The following is a 19,832-nucleotide window of genomic DNA, read 5'->3' as shown; positions in this document are numbered from 1 at the left end:
CTGGAGGAAACACATCCTTGCTTTTTCTGATGCCCTTGTGGGTAGTGGGAATTGGACTAAAGGATTCAATCAAGTAGGCCGAGGGTCTGGCCTTAGAGCTAATCTTGAATGAAGCACTTCACTTGTCTGTTCCCTAATTTTTTTTTCAACTTTATGATTTCTGACATTTCAACCTAACCAATAATTTCTTGATTTTTAAAAGAAATCTATGTCTTGTGTTCTGTAATCTCTTTATTACACTACTACTAATCACTAATAACTTACTGAGTGTGCCACACATTTATATACATTAGGTTTTTTCATGGCACTGCAGGAAATACACTGGGCCACAAGGTTGGTTTGAACCACAAAGTCTGTCATTCAAACTCACCAGCCACTCCTCAGAAACCCTTTACAGGGTCTCTATGAGTTGGAACCTACTTGACATCACTTAACATCAACTATGAAGGGGGCAGGGCACACCTTTAAACAGTTTATTGAGGTATAATTTATATACCATAAACTTCACCTATTTTAAGTATTCATTTGAATGATTTGTAGTTTACAGAATGCAACCATCAGTGATGTGGTGGTTGTTAAGTGCCATCAAGTGGGTTCTGACTCATAGTGACCCTGTATAGGGTGTCCAAGGAGTGGATGGTGGGTTTGAACAGCTGAGACCTTGTGGATAGTGGTCCAGTACTTATCTTAACAGTGCCACACTAGTGGTGGTGATGTTAAGTGCCATCGAGTTGGCTCCAACTTAGTGACCCTGCATAGGGCTTCTGAGAAGCGGTTACTTTAGTGAGCTTGAATCACTGACTTTGCAGTTCAAACCAACTTTGCAGTCCAGTGCATTAACCCGCAGCGCTACACCATTTAAAAAGCAAGACAACTGAAGCAGGAAAAGGGTGGGAGTAGTCTGTAACTTATCCATTATCACAGAACTGGTGCTAGAGTCAAGACTAGAACACTGGTCTATGCTCTTTGCTGTGGATAAGAGAATTTATTTCAAAGCTTAAGTGAAATGTATGTGTTTTAATTAGTTATAAATAAATATAACTAAATCCAGGTCATGTCTTGGAAACATAACTGGCTACATCTAAAATCTATAAAGTGGGTTTATTCTTTACCCAATATAGGTGTATCCCTAGGGTTATGGCCATGACTTGAAAAGTGTAGTTGAATACTATATTGCATCATCCCAGCCTCTGCCTCTAGCAGTCCCACTCTCAGCAGGAAGAGTTCTTTGAACTTTTCCTTATAAATGAGTGTTCTTGTTCCGTTCTTCATTGCTTAAATTTAAGTTGTGCCCACCATAGCCTTCTCACATCATGAAGCCTGGATGTCATGTATCCCTGTAACTTCTGGTTCCTGTGTTTGCATCTTTTATTTCTATGCTCACCCCTTGCCAACCCTGATGTCAAACAGCCCCTCCTCAAGTTCTCTGCAAAGAATCCACTCACAGACACAACCATGAGTAAGTGTTCTTGAAGATGCTGTGTAAGAGGTGGAGAAGGGGGTTCACATTGGCCATCCTATACACTTTATTCTCAGCAAGCCCTTGACCAAACCACTACTGAAAGTTTTCTCTTTTGTCCTCCCCATCACCTAGCTCAACCACCTTAGCTTTTTCTTCTTGTCAGATTTTAAAACCCATCACTGTGCTTAGCTAGACAAAAGACCCTTTAGCAAACACTGAAGGCAGTTTTGTGACATATTTGAGAAAAGAGGATGTCTCATATCACATATCCCAAGAAGACTCTTTCAACCTATATATAGCAATTCTGGTGAATGAAAATTTCCCCACCTTACTATATGCACGACAGACATACATCCTGGAACCTCATTCTTCCATCTCTCACCCCGTTATCTCAGATTTCCCTCCTGCTTGTCTCCTCCCTCTTTATTTTACTTGGGAGCAAAAATCTGATCATAATTGTGACTGATAGGCATAATTTTCTGCAAGTAAAGTTTTATCAGGGGAAAGAAAAATCCTGACATTAAAAAATTAGGCTCCACAATTTCAAAAGTTTTACTTGTTAAGTGCCGTCGAGTCGGTTGCGACCCATAGCGACCCTATATAGGAGTGTCTGGTGAGTTTGAACTGCCGACCTTGAGCTTCAAACCAACCTTCCAGTCCAGCGCATTAACCCGCAGCGCACACCAGGGCTCCTGCATACTCATAAGATTATATTTTTTCGTGAGAAACTAACAAATTAACGTAAAATATTCTAGGTCATCTGGGTGACTTTATGACCTTATTGCTGAGATTTAAGGGTTGATGCTTTTTGGTTCACGTTTGTTTATATTCTAGGTCAGAAATCTCTTGACAATCAGGAAGACTCTGACTAGTAAAATGTATAAGAGATTTCAGAGACAACACGAAACACACCCACGGCATTCTGTAGCCCTTCGCACGTTTCTTAAAGCAAATTTTAACGTTACCAAATAAACTCCCGCAAGAAACCCCTTCCATTGGCTGACAGCCTACCACGTGGCAGGATCAGTGTTACGTGCCGGACTACCAAGCCGAGGGAGTAAGAGCCTCTGTACGCCAATGAAAAGGGAAGTCATCCCGCGCCCACCTTTCCCCAAACTCTGAAAGCTGGGAAGGATGCCCGGAAGTGAGCAATGTAGTTTGAGGGTGGCAACGAACAGGCGAAATCCCCGGTGACCCAGGCATGAACCCCCAGCACCGGAACTCGTCCCTCCTTTCCGAAGCCCTGGTCGCCCCTCCCACGTCCCGTGGCAGCTACACCAATCTGTCTTGTAACACCAGCGGACAAGAATACTCATTTTTACTATTATCACACGCTTAGCACGTAGCACTTTCCTTTCGTGGACCCAACTTTGCCAACGTATGCCAGTTTCCAAAGAGCTAGTCAGCGCGCCCTGCAGCCAATGGGTCTCGGAGAGCGAGAGGTAGGAGCCCCACGATGAGAGGCAACCGATGCAGGCGGAAGCGTGTATGTCCTTGGGTCCGCTCTGGGAAGCCAGACAGACTCCTTGTTTGTGCTCCTTTCGCAGGCGCTGATCGCGTGAAAGTTTGCGAGTCTCTGGCCACCTCTGTGGTTCCGGGACGGAGCGCAGCGCGCGCTGATTGGTTGAGATCCTCGGTACCTTTTAGCCCATGACCAATAGGACCAGGAGGCTGAGCCTGGATGGGCGCTCTTTGTGGCATGAGCGCTCTTTGAGGCACTAGTTTAAGATACAGCCCCCCCCCCCCAACACACACACACCCCAATGTCCCAGAGTGGGGCGACAGCCTGCGACCAGTGCCTTTGCTCTCAGCCCAGTGTGAGTTGTAGTTTTGCCCTTGGTCTGCTGGTTGTGCCAGGTATTCCCTAAGATGGACTGAAGAGAAAGAGTTAAGGGGGAGGGTGGGTTGTTTTATCAGAACAGTCACTTTAATCCGTATTCCACTCTACTAAACCCTAAGTGTGTGGGTGGGAGTGGGGCGTGGGGGAAATCTCAAGAACACAGTGAATGCGAGAAAGACCTAGGAGAGCTTCATGCCTTAGTAAGTGTTCTTTAATATATGGACAGCAACCAATGGAAAACTAAAAATTAGCTGGGACTGAGAAAGTAAAAATATGCCCTGCCAGTTATCAAGTTGGGATAACTAACAGATTAGCTGCAGATTTAACAGGAAACAGTATTTCTCCCCAATGATATTCTGTAGCTTTAAAGAGCCTTAATGACTCTCTTCTTTGAGTGACTACTGCATTTGTCTCATTCACTGAGAAACCTCCTGAAAAATAAGTCTGAAATTTGGCTGCTTGAAATTCTGTAAAAATGAAACATACCATTCTTGCCTGAAGGATCTGACACAAAGCAGCAGCTTAGATTTCCATCACAGGTGCAAAATTTGAGATAAGGAATTACAGGACACATCATTCTACATCTATTTTAACTTTGAAAGCTTTCAAGAAAAGGAGGGAGTGATCTGGCGGATACAGATGTACTAAGCTGAGCCTGAGGGCTCCTTTGGGCCCTGGGACAGTTGAATGCTGGGAAATACAATGAGTGAGTAAAAGTAAGTGCTGTACTCCAGAGAGGAATAGTGTTAAGCGTACAGGCTATATAACAGCCCAATACTTAGCCCACTGAACCACCAGGGGTCCTTGGAAAAGACTTCCCCATCTAACCCTATTAAGTATATGAGAAATCAGACTAGGGACACATCATGTAAGTCTCCCCATTTTTCAGTAACTTATCACACTGGATTGAGCCTATAACTAGGAAACATGATAGAAGCATTCTTCAGGTTGCCTATTAGACTCTGGTGTCCTGTGGGATAAGCACTGGACTGCAAGGTTGATTTGAACCACAAAGTCAGTGGTTCAAACTCACCAGTCACTCCTTGGAAACTCTATACAGGGTCACTATGAGTTGGAACCGACTTGATGGCATATAACAACATTAGATCTTACACACTGGTGGTGATGGTGGTGATATGCTGTGGGATCAGTTATGACCCATAGTGACCCTGTACAGGGTTTCTGAGGCTATAACTCTTTATGGGAGCAGAAAGTCTCATCTTTCTCCTGCGGAACAGCTGGTAGTTTCGAACTGCTCACCTTGTGGTTCACAGCCTGATTTGTAACCACTATGTTACCAAAGCTCCTTTTACACACTGGAGAGACCCTATAACTAAGCTTTGTGATAACCTTTTGATGTTCAATGAAATTTATATCAGGCAAGGAATCTTTTCAAAGTTAGAAACATGGAATTTACCACTGATTGATTTCTATTTTTTATTTTCTGATGTAAACATTGAGGAGAAAAGCATTACTTTCAATTCTATGGTATGAGTTTTGATATTCTTTGCATTTTGTTTTGTTGAGAATCGCAGTATTAATGTTTTGTGCATTTCCTTGCAGCACTTATTGTGTGTAGAGCAATGGATTTATAACAGTCAGGATTGCAGTGTATGTTTGAATCCCAAATGATCCCACAGAGGTGCTTCACAAATGGTGGTTTGAATAGCAGGGTTAGCATGGAGGGACGTCTCCATAGTAGGCTCACACAGAGGTCCTACCTGACCTAGCTGGACCAGAACTAACCTACACAGGCACAGAACCTGTGCTCAGTGACAGTGCTAGTTTTGTTCATTTTGACTGTCCAAGAGTATATACCAGGCCAGGTGCTAAGGCTATAGTTGCTGGGGACACTATAGTGATGCAGATCCACTTGGAGTGGACATTGGAATGCAGGGTTGGAGAAGATGGGAGCCCATGTGAAGTTCCTGGGGAAAGGCAAGAGGCTGTTGGGTCTAGTATACCCAGCTGAACTCCACCACATGCTGAGCTCACTTACTCCTCATGTTGTTGTTTTTAGGTGCCATCAAGTCGGTACCGACTCATAGTGACCCTATGTACAACAGAATGCAACACTGCCAGATCCTGGGCCAACCTCACAATTATTGCCACGCTTGAGCGCATTGATGCTGTCACTTTGCCAATCCATCTCACTGGGGGTCTTCTTTTTCTCTGACCCTCCACCTTAACCAAACATGATATCCTTCTACAGCGACTGGCCCCTTCTGACAATATGTCCGAAGTATGAGAGATGAAGTTTGGCCATCCTGGCCTCCGAGGAGCATTCTGGCTACACTTCTTCCAGTACATATCTATGTTAGGGGCATGTGAAATGGTGCCTGAAGGTAGAAGACTGTAGTTAGTCTTTTGGTTCATCAGTTCCCCTTGTACCATTATCCAATGGAAATCCCTGGGCACCTTGATGATGCCTGTTAATAGTGATAGATAGTGAATACGATCAGTCAGTGCCCATTAGGAAGGTGATTGTTAGTGACAAATGCTTGACTACACATCAGAATGGAGTCCTGGTGTGGCACTGTAGGTTGGCCACAAGGTTGGTTAGAATCACAAAGCTGGTGGTTCAAACCCACCAGTCACTCCTTGGAAATGCTATACAGGGTTCCTATGAGTTGGAATCAACTCAACTACACTTAACACTACTGCCTCAGAATACGAACCTTTTTCTTTTCAGAAAAGTTTGGACCTTAGAAAAGGCAGTTGTAGTATGTTATGTGAAAGCAGGTATGTTCTGGCACAGGTAGGAATCACCTAGATTCCTTAAGGGTAAAAAAATCAGCATCAACACAAAAGTTCCTCTGAGGTGGAAGTCAGACATACCTCTATTTTCCAACCTCACTATTTTTGATACCACTGTTTTCTCCTCTGCTCTCAGTAATTTGTTGTAGTGGTTGTACAGAACTCACAGAAGAAATGTATAATTATGTGGCTTGTTACAGAAATAACAGGATATAATTCAGCACTTCAATGTCATCAACCAGGACAGCTTCCAACCAGAACAGATCTCTGAACTCATTTGACACGCTAGCAGACCCTTCTCAGTATAGCACACCTCTGGGCCTTTCCTCTCTGTTACCAGCCTTCTTGGGCTTTTCTCCACTTGCTCTTTTTTAAGGAAGTTCCTTTATATTCTCTTTCTGTCCCTCTGTGCCACTGCCACCTATGTAAACAAACTCCTTGTCAATTTCAAGGCTGGACTCTGCAGGATCAAGACTAACCGATCCCTGTTGTTGTTAAGTACCATGGAGTAGGTTCTGACTCATAGTGACCCTGTATAGAGTTGCCAAGGAGCGGCTAGTGAATTTGAACCATCGACCTTGCGGTTCAAACCTACTTTGCGGTCCAGTGCATTACCCCACAGTGCCTCACTAGGACTCTGACCAATCCCTGTGGTGGGCTACAATCCTGCTGGGTGGATTTTCAAGCCACTAATTGAATAGTGGAGTCCTGGTATGGCGTGGTGCTGCAGGATAATGCACTGGACCACAAGGTTGGTTTGAACCACAGAACCAACTCGGCAGCACTTAGAAACGACAATATGAGTAAGTAGATCCACTGAACCCAGTAAGGTGTGTCAAATAAGTCCATTACAGGGCAGACAGTAGTACAACCAAACATTTTTAACAGAACTACAAGTCCCGGGTCAGAATGGTCAGATGTAAGAGAAACCCCCTGCACTGTTAAGTACCGTCGAGTCAGTTCCGACTCACAGCGACCCTGTATAGGGCTTCCGAGGAGTGGCTAGTGAGTTTGAACCAGTGACCTTGTGGTACAATCTGTCCTTGTGGTCAAGGGCTTATGATACAGTGCCACATTGTTGTTGTTAAGTGTTGAGTTGGTCCCGACCCATAGCGACCCTGTGTAGGGTTTCTGAGGAGCAACTGGTGAGCTTGAACCACCTACTTTGTGGTTCAATTGACTTTGCAGTCTATGCATTAACCGACAGAGCCACACCAGGACTCTGTAGCAAGGTATAAAATAGTGTGTATGTGATGATGTCAGTTTATAAAACACTTATATACTAGTGTACATTTTACAATTGCTAACAAATTATATTGTAGAGATAATCCTTTCTAAAACATTAACAAGGATTCTTCCCTGAGATTATGATTGATTTCTTTCTTTTTTTTTTTTTTTCAAAGTTTTTATTGTGAATTGAGTGATAGTTTACATGGGAGAACATCAGTTTTACACTTATCCTATCATATTTCGTTTCATTGCAATGATTACAATCCCCTCTGTGTATCATCGTTTAACACATTCAACAGTATTTGCTTCTGTTCCCTCTGATTTTTTTTCTTTTACATACACAAGAACACTCAGGAATATATAATCATTTAAACAACCCAAGGGCACGTTCTGCAGGCCAACCTCCTGGCTGCCAGCCAGCACATAGACTTTTTCTTTCCATGAGTCTAGAGTCCTCAGCTGCTCCTTCTCTCCATGTCCTCATCTCTGGTGTTGCTGCTTTTCTGGATAGGGTTCCACATTCTGCTCATGCTCTTCTCCCTTGATGGTCATAGGGTCCTCTGTTCCTGGAATGTAGGATTAACTACTCCCCCCTTTAAGTTATAAAACTTTTGCTTTTACAGTTGTGACAATCACAATTAATCATAACAATTACTCACTATTGAATCATTAGACTCTTATCCCCATCTCCTTTCCCCAGACCCATCTAGACAAGATAAAAACTATTCAGTTGGGATTCTACCTTACCCCGCAAAACTAAACTCCCTCCTGAAAACTTGTAAGCCAGTCACTTTGTGCCTTTATAGGCTGCCCCGTCCCCCATTTTAGGTACAGGTATAAGCTTTTGTTTATTCAGCTGCATAGCTGGGGGAAAGGTCCTGCTAACAATGATTCCTCAAATGTACACATGAACAAGGCACATTTATATATACTAATAGGAACAGATTACAAGGAAGGCACATGTAACTCTCAAGCCCCCCTCAAGGATAAGAAACTAGTTTTTGTCACATAGTAAAATTAAATACTCAAAATATCTGTGGTTGGCAATGGAATACTGTCATGTTGAAGAATAACCACGTATCTGTGAAATGCCTTACAACCGGATGAACATGGAGAACATTATGCTGAGTGAAATTAATCACAAAAGGTCAAATACTTATGAGACCACTGTTGTAAAAAGAAAAGGTTTTCTTGTTAAACATTCTTGAATGGTTATCAGGGGTGGGAGAGGGGGGAAATTATTCATGGGGTAGAGGGTGAAAATGTTAAGCTGGGTGATGGGGAGGGCAATATACAACAAGATGGAGGCTGGCACAGGAAGGATGAGGTAGTGGAAGACAGAGAAGAGGGCAAGAGTGAAAGTGACTAGAGGTCAATGCTGTTAACTGATGGTATGTGGAGGGGATTGCAATCATTGTAATGACACAAAGTGTATATATGTATGGTCTGTTGAATGTGGGACTGATGAGCTGTCCTATAAACCTTCACTCAGTTTACAATACACTTTTTAAATATCTGGAAAGTACAAACATGCCAGGCCACCCTACCGACTACCCTTGACCCAGCCAAATACAACTTATCTCCGGAGACCTGGTGGGCCCAAGCTGAGTTTCTGGCCATAAGATCCTGACTTAAACAGGAGTATCTGCTTCAGTTCAAAGACATCAAATACTGAATGCTCATCGAAGATCCTGCCTTGACTCATTGGACCTATGCAAGATCAGCAAATATCTGTCCCAATTTCAGGCCAACTCTCAAGACAAATCCACTCTTAGGAGCTGTGTTTGGCATTGTGTACCTTTTCTTTTTTAAAACCATCAGGAGAAAGAAAGAAAAACCTATCCAGGAAGGAAAATTGGGTAGAAAATCTAACATCTCATATTTAGTCTGGCAATAATGACTGTAAGTATTTTTGCTTAAATAAATCAATTACTCATTTTTAAAAAAATTCCGTGGTTGAAAATTTCTTTTTTTTAAAAAATATATTTGTTTTAGATCAAAGTTTATACTATAAGTTAGGTTCCCATTTAGTAATTTTTTTTTTAAGGTTTTTATTGTGGATTGAGTGAAAGTTTACAGGGCATATCATCAGTTTCACATTCAACTATTCATATGACTTGTTTCATTACATTGATTATAATCCCTTCCATACATCATCAGTAAACAGTATTTCTCTCTATCCTCTTTAGCTTTTTTTTTTTTTGGGGGGGTGGGGAGTGGCATTTAGTAATTTTTATACAGATTGTTCCATGCCATCGGTTACAATTTTTACAATGCGTTAGCATTTTTATTATTTCTACTGTTGGTCTGTTTCCATAATCTAGCTTCCCTTTCCTTCCTTGCTTCTAGGGTAATGATAACAGCTTGGTCTTATATAGTTAATTGTGTAAGGAAGCACATTACTCACCGGTTGTTGTTGTTGTTGTGTGCCGTGGAGTTGGTTCCGACTCATAGCAACCCTGTACAGGGTTTCCAAGGCTGTAAATCTTAAGGGGAGCAGAAAGCCTCCTCTTTCTCCCGCGGAACAGCTGGTAGTTTCGAACTGCTGACCTTAAGGTTCGCAGCCCGATTCGTAACCAGTAGTACTGTTTATTTTATAAGTCAATCTATTTGATTGAAAGGTGATCTCCAGAAATAGCTTCACTTCTATGCTCAACAGGTATCTTAGGGTAATCATCTTGGGGTTCCTCTAGTCTTTATTGGCCCAGTAGGTCTGGCCTGTTTTAGGAATTTGAATTTTGTTTTCTACATTTTTCCTATTCTTTCCAGGATCTTCTAGTGAGTCATTGGTCAGAAAGGTGGAAAGTGGTACCTGGGCACTATCTAGTTCTTATTGTCTTAGGTTTGATTTCCTCTTTGAGCATTTGATTTCCTTCATTCCCTTTTGCATCATAAAATTAAAAGCCAATAGTTGTAGCTTAGATGGCTGCTCACAAGTTTTTAAGATCTCAGATGCTACACCCCACACTAGGATGTAGAACATTACCTTTATGAACTATGCTATGCCAATTGACTAAGTTGTCCCATGAGACAACAGTTGTAAGCCTTTTTAAACCAGTAAACCTAACTGACTTGACGGCAATTAACAACAACAACAATACATAGATAGAGAGTCTTGGTGTGGTGCTACAGGTTAATGCACTGGACTGCAAAGTTGGTTTGAACTACAAGGTTGGTGTGGTTCAAGTTCACCAGCTGCTCCTCAAAAACCCTATACAGGTTCACTATGAGTCAGAACCTGTATAGAGTTTGATGGCACTTAACAGCAACAACATATACATATATGCACACATATCTACACTTACATAGTTTTGGGTTATTACTGTTGTTGCAGAATTATTATTTCTAGCATTTGCAGAAATTGTTCCTTATTCTTACATACTTCGTTTTAAAACTCTTAAAATTATGTTTTTTAAAAAATGTGTGAATAGAGTAAAAATTAAGACACTAGTTGTTGTTGTCAAGTGTCATCGATTTGTTTCCAACTCATCGCGACCCCTATGCACAATAGAAAGAAACACCTTGGTCCTGGACCTCCAAAAAATTGCTATGTTTGAGTGCATTATTGCAGCCACTACACACTGAGGGTCTTCCTTTTCCCCCCACCAAGTCTCCACTTTACTAAACATCATATCATGTTTTTCTCCAGGGACTGGTCATTCCTGAAACATGTCCAAAGTACAGCAGATGAAGGCTTGCCGTCACCACTTCTAAGGAGCAATGTGATCTTCAGTTCTTGCATATTTCTTAGTGTCTTCATTGATCTTAGTCCAGTTGTGCAGACTTCATCTCTATTTGGTACTGCCTTTCTCATCACCAAAAATAACACATGTCCACCGTCTAGAAAGTGATTCTTCCTCCCTGGAGCTTTCTTTTGAACTAACAAACGCAAAAGAGATAATTTCAAGTCATTATTTTGCTTAAGTATTTTCTGATTTTAGTTTTTCTGAATTCTAATACATGATATTGCAAAATGATGGTTATGTCTGGTGTGTCCACCGGCAAAGCCAGAACCCTGGTCCACACCCTTGACCTTTCATCCCTGTTGTCTCCTTCCCAGGATGATGCTCTGACCTTCTTCTGGAAACATGGCTCCTTTTCTGGTACAATGAAGTGGGGAGGTGTTTCTTGTGGTGGAGAACTGTTCAGTCTCCCTAAATCTGTTCTCCCTTCTCCATAATAGGGTACATGGCCATCCAGGTAGAGATGTTTTCAACTTCCCTCAAAATAAATGTGGCCATGTGACCGAGTTATCACCAAAGGATTGAGGCATGTTCCATGAAACTTGCTGAAAAGAAAATTGTCTGATGACTATTATGTCTCTTTTCCTAGGGCTAGAATATGGCTATATAAATGGTCTAGTTTCATCTATGCAAACATTCTGCATAAAACACCAATATAGAGCAGCAAAAAAATGAATGCTATGTGGGTTCTTGAAATCTCTGGTGAAGCTGAGCTGTCTCCTAGACCAGTATTAGGCAAAACTAGATAGTAAGCATTTTAGGCTTTGTGGACCATGTGCGAGGGGGCTTCAAAAATTTGTGGAGAAATTCTATTATTTTTTAATTCCATTTTCCACAAACTTTTTGAAGCCTTCTTGCAGTCTTTGTCACATGTTCTTTGCATCTCCGTTTTTATAGAGGCTTTCTGCTCCTGTAAAGATTTACAGCCTCAGAAACCCTGTACAGGGTCGCTATGGGTGGGAACTGACTTGATGGCACATAACAACAGTAAGAGGTAAAGCTATTCTTACATTATGTTGTTGTTAAGTGCTGTCGAGTAAGTTCCTACTCATAGCGATCCTTTATAGGGTTTCCAAGGCTGTAAATCTTTGCAGGAGCAGAAAGCCGCATCTTTCTTGCATGGAGTGGCTGGTGGGCTCGAACTGCAGACCTTGTGGTTTCAAGTCCAGTGCTTGTCCTACAGAGCCACCGTGCAGCAAAAAAACAGGTCATGAGCTGGATTTGGCCTGAAGGTTGTTGTTCATGTGGACATTTATCTGAAAAAGAAATATACTTATACCGGAGAGCAGAGACAGACTTCTCTAAGGTGACATTTGAGTGGAAACCTCAAGTTAAAGTTAGGAGGTGACTTCTGTAACTACTAGGGAAGAAAGCATGGGCTGGGGAGGTAGAGAAAATAAATGCCTTGAGGTATAAATAAGCCAGAAGTGTAGGCCACTATTCAATTGATTGCCTCTTGGCTCCAGATCCACTCTTTGTCCTGTCTATGATATTGAAGCTAGACCCTATAACCATTTTACCCTTTGTTAGTTGGCACAAAGTTAGGCTTTGCTAGTAGAGGGGGTGGAAGGGACAAAGCCAAGAAGGAGGGACTTCTTTTCCTGGTTTGTTAGTTTTCCTATAACACACTGGCCAGTGCTGTGTAGACCTAGTGGTGCTCACCCTCCAGTGAGTTTTGCTGGCCCCCTAGCTGGTGGTTTTCAGGTCCCTGAGCCCTGGTCTGCAGTACCTCAGTGAACGTTACCATCCACAGGTGTTTGGTAAATGTTTAACAATTACGATGCGTAGCATTTGCTTATTTCTGTGGTGTAAATACTCCTGGCTGATGTACAAAATTTGTTCCTGTATGCTGGCTTCAGAGTACCACTGTAACAGCCACACTTCTTAAATTCAGCCTTGGTGAAGGTGGTATTGTTAGGTGCTGTAGAGTCAGTTCAGACTTAAAGTCTGAACTATATACAAAGCCTGCCCTCCTTCCAGTATGGAGTATAGGTCTACCTCCAGCTCATTTGCCTCAGTCATTTTATCTCGTTTCTGGACGTGAGCTGATAAGATCAGCTGTTTCTGCTTTGGGGACATATTCAGTAGTTAGCTATGGCGTTAATACTTAGATGGGTGTGTGTTTTGTTATTTGTTATACTTTCTGATTGCCTCCAGGTAGATGTGATCAGGAGATGGGCTTCCTTTTTCATTCTTCTTCCTGAGATATTTTAAGATGCCACTGTTGGTCGTTATGACGTAACTCAGAATTTCATTTTCGGCCTGTTTCCTTTTCAGTCTGCCTGTCCCACTCCACAACCCCTGTTCAGGCCTTTTTCGTAGTGATAAACAGTTCAGAGCCCGTTGTGGCTGTTTTGCATTGCTGTTTGATTTTAAGTGGAAACTGTCCCTTTAAATTTTGAGGAGATCTGTGCGCATGCGTAATAGAACCCTGCAGGGGTAGGGGTGGGGGGTGGAGGTGGAGGTGAGGTGTCCATTTGCTCAGGCACCCCCTCTAGTCACCAGAATGAAGGTGCGCAGCCAGCGAGAGACCAATGAACAGATACAAAAAAAAGTACGTCCACACCTTTATTTCCGTGGTTCTGTCAGGCGTCTGTGGCTGCTCTGACCCGTTCCGTCTCACCCAAGATGGTCATTCGGAGCAGCTGAGCTAGTTGATTTAGAAAGCACTGGATTTCTTGCTTCTGCTACAAATTCCACTGGCTGTAAGCCTTCCAACTTTCTAAATATTCCTTTGCACATGGTTCAGAGTTCTGGGACCATCCTCTGAACCTGCTTGGTCGGGTATTCTGTGTTGTTGCTGATGAAGATCATCACTGCATGTCTACCCGAGCCGCCATCTTGTTTGTTCTCCCTCACACACTCCCTTTCTCCTCCAATGTGGCAGAACAGTCTTTATTTCCTATGAAATATGTATCTGGAGAAACCTTTCTAACTCACTTTCATCAGAGATATCAGGCTCTGGTTTTCTCTCAGCTTTTGGTGCTCTTGGAGTTTAGTTCTGTAGTGGCTTAAGGTCTCCTTTAAACTCTTTTCTCAAAGTTCCAATCAGGCTGCTCACTAACAGGGAGACCTTAGTTTCTGCAGCATTCAGGCTGATAAATTGGACACTACGACATTTACTTCTGCTCCCTAGAAAAGCTTCCAGTGGGCCTTCATTTCATGAACTGCCTCCTTAACTGAAGATTGATGTTCTGCCGTAGCCCCACTGGCCTATATACTCCTCGATGAACAAAGATTGTTTTTCTCTAGCCCCATCTAACAATGGCCTGTGGCATATATTAGACACTCAATTAGTATTTGCTGATTGATTTTTATTTTAACATTCATGGTTGAAAACATTTCCAAACTGTAACAATTCATTTTTCCCTCTGCTCTTGAAAGTCCAATCAATACATTCAAGCTTTATCAAGGATGCGATGAAGAGGCTAGTTTTCAATCTGGGATCTTCAAGCAAGTTAATATTCTAAAATATTATGTATCTGCACAAAAGGGTTAAAAACACTTATGAAAATGGTAAGTTATGTGCTTTTACCTAGAATTTTAGAATGTTAGTCCAATTACGGCATGCCAGTCAGAAACACGATTGGTGGTTATATACACACATGAACAGCAAAAACCAGTAGAACAAATTATTCCTTGATAAATAAACTATTTTAAAACATAGGGAGAATTAGAGTAAGGGGAACATAGTGGCTCCATAGGATAAACACTGGACTGTGAACCACAAGGTTGGCAGTTCAAGCCCACTAGTTACTCCACGGAAGAAAGATAAGGATTTCTGTTCCCACAAAGATTTAAAAGCCTAGGAAACCCTATCTATACAGGATTGCTGTGAGTGAGAACTGAGTCAATGGCACCTAACAGTATAAACCCCAGGTTCAAGACAAAATTACTTTTCCTAGAATTACCTGACTTTTATAATTAATGCTTTCTTCTAATTCCTACTAGCACGTATCACCTAAATACTCTGCCCTAGCAGTTAGTCTAATTCCATTCCCAATATCCATTGCTCTTCAGTCACTTGCTCTTTGGTTTCCTGATACTACTTGTAGCCACTTCTTTCTCTGTAGAACACCTCCCTTGGCTCTTGTCCTGTCAAATTATTTGTATTTTGTTGTTGTTGTTTCTTATTAATTCATGGATCATCCTCATCAATGTTATAACATAGGCATAAGTATACTTAGGAGTCCTGGTGTGGTGCCATACGATAAGCAAGTGACCTCAATGTCCGTTTGAACTACAAGGTTGGGGTAACCCTATAGAGGGTTGCTATGAGTTGGAACTGACTTGATGGCACTTAATACCACCACATATTTTTAAGGAAGATAAGAGGGGAACATGTATAAAATACACATCTAAAGGGAAGAATTTGCCCACAGACAGATTTAATCATCCTAAAGCACCAGATGCAGATTTATACATGTCACTAGACTAGGCATTCAAGAATGAAATAACTCCTTCCATAAAGAATTCAGTTTTGAGGTTGTCAAGTGATTTCTAGTGACTTAAGAACAGTAAAAGACTCTAAAACATTCTCAAATAGTAATACCTTTGGGGCCAAAACTCCAGTAGCAACTTTGAGGCTAAAAAAAAGGCTTTTATGTTCATGAGGTCTTCCAACTAATTGCACTTGTATGTTTTCCACCCATTGTTGTTGTTAAATGCCATCAAGTCAGTTCTGACTCATAGAGACCTATTTAGGGTTTCTGAGGCTTTAAATTCTCAGAGGAGCATAAAGCTTTTATCTTTCTCCTGTGGAGAGGCTGGTGGCTCAAACCACAGACCTTGTGGGTCTCAGTCCAGTACGTATTATATGGAGCCACCACATGCTCCCTTCCACCCATTAACACTTTTCTAATGTTTTCTTAACTTCAAACAAAAAATTCTACATAGTGCAAAAATATCTGGTTTTTATAGGGCTTTTCCTAATCATTAGGTTCTGTTATCCATAGAATAAGTCCTATTTGACGATTCTCTCAGGTTCCCCCAATTCATTTCCAGTGTGAAGTTTTTGATGTTCAAGAAAAGATGTGTGCCCACTGAAGGCCTTTCCACAGTTGCTACATTCAAAGGGTTTCTTTCCAGTGTGAATTCTCTGATGACTAGTGAGGTGTGAGTTCTGACTGAAAGCCTTCCCACATTCAGAGCATTCATTCATAGGGTTTCTCCCCAGTATGAACATAATGGTGTTTAATAATGTCTGAGCTGCCCCTAAATGATTTTCCACATTTATTGCACACATAAGGTTTTTCTCCACTATGAATTCTATGATGTCTCATAAGGTCAGAGTTCTGACTGAAAGTTTTTCCACATTCTTTACATTCATATAGCTTCTCTCCTGAATGAATGACCTGGTGTCTGATGAGATCTGAGCTGCTTCGGAAAGTTCTGCCACACTGATTACACTGATAAATATTCTCTTTGTGCTCTTCCCTATGCAAATCAATCTTCCTGAAGATTTTCTCATTTTTTTCAAGTTTCTCTCCAGTATGCAGTCTTTGATGCTTAATGAAAGCTGCGTGCCAGATGAAGGTTTTTCCACATTCCTTACATTCATAGGGTTTCTCACCTCTATGGATTCTCTAATGTTGAAGAAGGAGGGAATGCTGCCTGAAGGCTTTCCAACACTCATTACAATGATAGGGCTTCTCTCCAGTATGAATTTTCTGATGTGTAACAAGGTGTGCCCTTTGCCTAAAGGCTTTCCCACATTCTCTACATTCATAGGGTTTCTCTCCAATAATGAATTATCCAATGACGAATTAGATCTGAGCTTCCCGGGAACATTTTTCCACACTCTGTACATTCATAAGGTCTATCTTCCTTATGCATTATCTGCTGTTCAATAAAGTTCAAGTCCAGAGTACAGATGTTTTCACATTCAAGTCTCTTTTGAATATGTAGTCTCTGATGTTTTAGAAAAGCTGCACATCCTCTGAAGGACTTCCCATATTCGGGACATCCAGCTGAGCTTCTATATGAAGACAGACTAGGAAGAAGGGACAATGGACTGCTTCAGAATATTTGTTGTTGTTAAGTGCCGTTGAGTCGGTTTCCGAGGCTGTAAATCTTTACGGGAGCAGATCGCCTCAGAATATTTAGTCACTGAAAACTTTATGAATAGCAGTGGAATGCTGTCAGCACCAGAATACTGAAACATGATGAGGAGCACCAGAATATTGTCAGATATAGTGCTGGAAGATGAGGCCCTCAGGTTGGAAGGCATTCAAAATATGACTGGGGGAAGAGCTGCCTCCTCGAAGTAGAGTTGGCTGTGATGACCGCAGATGGAGTAAAGCCCTTGGGACCTTCATTTGCTGATGGGTACAACTCAAAATGAAGAAAAACAGCTGTAAACATCCATTAATAATCGGAACATAGAATGTATAAAACTGGAAATCATAAAGAATGAAAAGGAATGCATAAACTGATATCCTAGGCATTAGTGAATCTGGCAGTCACATGTTTTACTATGCTAGAAATGACAAATTGAAGAGGAATGGCATCACATTCATCATCAAAAAGAGCATATCAAGATCAGTCATGAAATACAATGCTGTCTCTGATAGGATAATAACCATATGCCCACAGGGAAGACTAGTTAATACCACTGTTATTCAAATTTATGCACCAACCACTGAAGGCAGTGATGATGAAATTGAAGAATTTTACCAAACTCTTCAGTCTGAAATTGATCAAACCTGTAATCAAGATGTATTTGTAATTTCTGGTGATTGTAATACAAAGGTTTGAAACAAAGAGGAAGGATCAGTAGTTGGAAAATATGGCCTTGGTAATAGAAACGATGCTGGAGATCGCATGATAGAATTTTGCAAGACCAATGACTTCTTCATTGCAAATACCATTTTTTAAACTACATAAAAGATGATCATATACACATGGACTTCACCACATAGAACACACAGAAATCAAATTGACTGTATCTCTGGAAAGAGACAGTGGAAAAGCTTCATATTATCAGACAAAACAAGGCCAGGGAAGACTGTGGAACAGACCACCAATTACTAATATGCAAGATCAGGTTAAAGCTGAAAAAAATTGCAACAAGTCCATGAAAATCAAAATATAATCTTGAACATATTCCACATGAATTTTAAAGATCATCTCAAGAACAGATTTGATGCATTAGACACTACTAACCAAAAACCAGAAGAGTTGTGGGATGACATCAAGAACATCATATAGGAAAAAAGCAAAAAGTCATTAAGAAAGAAAATCCCAAAATGGATGGCAGAAGACACTCTTAGCTTGCTCTCCAGCATAGACATGCTAAAGGAAAATGGAAAAAATAAGGAGGTAAAAAAGTTAAACAGAAAATTTCAAAGAGCAGCTCAAGAAGACAAAGTCAAATATTATAATGAAATGTGCAAAGACCTGGAATTAGAAAACCGAAAGGGAAGAACATGCTTAGCATTTCTCAAGTTGAAGGAAATGAGGAAAAAATTCAAGCGTTGACTTGAAACATTGAAGGATTCTCTAGGCAAAATATGGAATGAGGCAGAAAGCATCAAAAGAAGGAATACACAGAGTCACTGTACCAAAAGGAAATGGTTGATGTTCAGCCATTTCAAGAGTTGGCATATAATCAAGAGCCAGTGGTTTTGAAGGAAGAATTCCAAAGTGCACTGAAAGCATTGGCACAGAACAAGACTCTAGGAATTGATGGATTACAAATCGAAATATTTCAACAAACTGTTATATCACTGGAGGAACTCACTCTCTATGCCAAGAAATTTCAAAAACAGTTACCTGGTCAACTGATTGGAAGAGATTCATTCCAAATACAAGTGGCCCAATGGAATGTGGAAATCATTGGATATCATTAATGTCACATGCAAGTAAAATTTTGCTAAAGATAATTTTTAAATGCTACAATAGTACCTTAACAGGTAGCTGCAAGAGAGCCAGATTTACACAAGGACATGGAAAGAGGCATATTATTGCTAACGTCAGATGGATCTTGGCTGAAAGCAGAGAATACCAATAAGATGTTTACTTGTGCTTTACTGACTATGCAAAGGCTTTTGACTATGTGCATCATGACAAGCTATGGACAACTTTATAAAGAATGAGTATTCTGGAACACTTGATTATGCTCATGAGGATCCTGTACATAGAAGTTCGAACATGAGGTTGTTTGAACAAAACAAGGGAACACTGAATTTTTAAAATCAGGAAAGGTGTGTGCCAGGTTTGTATTCTTTTACCATACTTATTCAATCTGTATGCTGAGCAAAAATCCAAGAAACTGGATTATATGAAGAAATTTGTGGCATCAGGATTAGAGGAAGACTCATTAACAACCTGCAATATGCAGATGATCTTGTTTGTTGAAAGCAAAGAGGATTTAAATTATTTACTGATGAAGATCAAAGAGCACAGCCTTTGGTATGGATTACATCTCAATGTAAAGAAAACAAAAATCCTCACCACTGGACCAATAAACAACATTCTTATCAATGGAGAAAAGATTGAAGTTGTCAAGGACTTCATTCTTCTTGGACTTCATTCTTCTTGGATCAACTATCAACACTCACAGAAGCAGCAGTCAGGAAATCAAACGACGTATTGTATTAGGCAAATCTGCTGCACAAGACCTTTTTAAAGTGTTGAAGAGCAAAGATGTCAGCTTGAGGACTAAGGTGCACCTGACCAAGCCATGGTATTTTCAATAACCTCATATACATGTGAAAGCTGGACAGTGAATAAGGAAGACTGTAGAAGAATTGATGCTTTTGAGTTATGGTGTTGGAGGAGAATATTGAAAGTGCCATGG

At 41.1% G+C, this 19,832-nt stretch overlaps 1 protein-coding gene across 1 annotated transcript; it reads right to left on the bottom strand.

Annotated features, from left to right (window-relative positions):
• Positions 1–15,995: 15,995 nt before the first annotated feature.
• Positions 15,996–16,867, bottom strand: ZNF594 (zinc finger protein 594). Its single transcript, XM_006878233.1, is given in 3 exon segments — positions 15,996–16,190; positions 16,192–16,776; positions 16,778–16,867. Coding segments are annotated over 3 exon segments (870 nt in total).
• Positions 16,868–19,832: the final 2,965 nt, after the last annotated feature.

This window comes from Chrysochloris asiatica, unplaced genomic scaffold (assembly GCF_000296735.1).
Source record: "Chrysochloris asiatica unplaced genomic scaffold, ChrAsi1.0 scaffold00054, whole genome shotgun sequence".
Taxonomy (NCBI): domain Eukaryota; kingdom Metazoa; phylum Chordata; class Mammalia; order Afrosoricida; family Chrysochloridae; genus Chrysochloris; species Chrysochloris asiatica.
The sequence above is the reverse complement of the archived record's forward strand: the minus strand, read 5'-3'. Positions and strand labels throughout refer to the sequence as shown.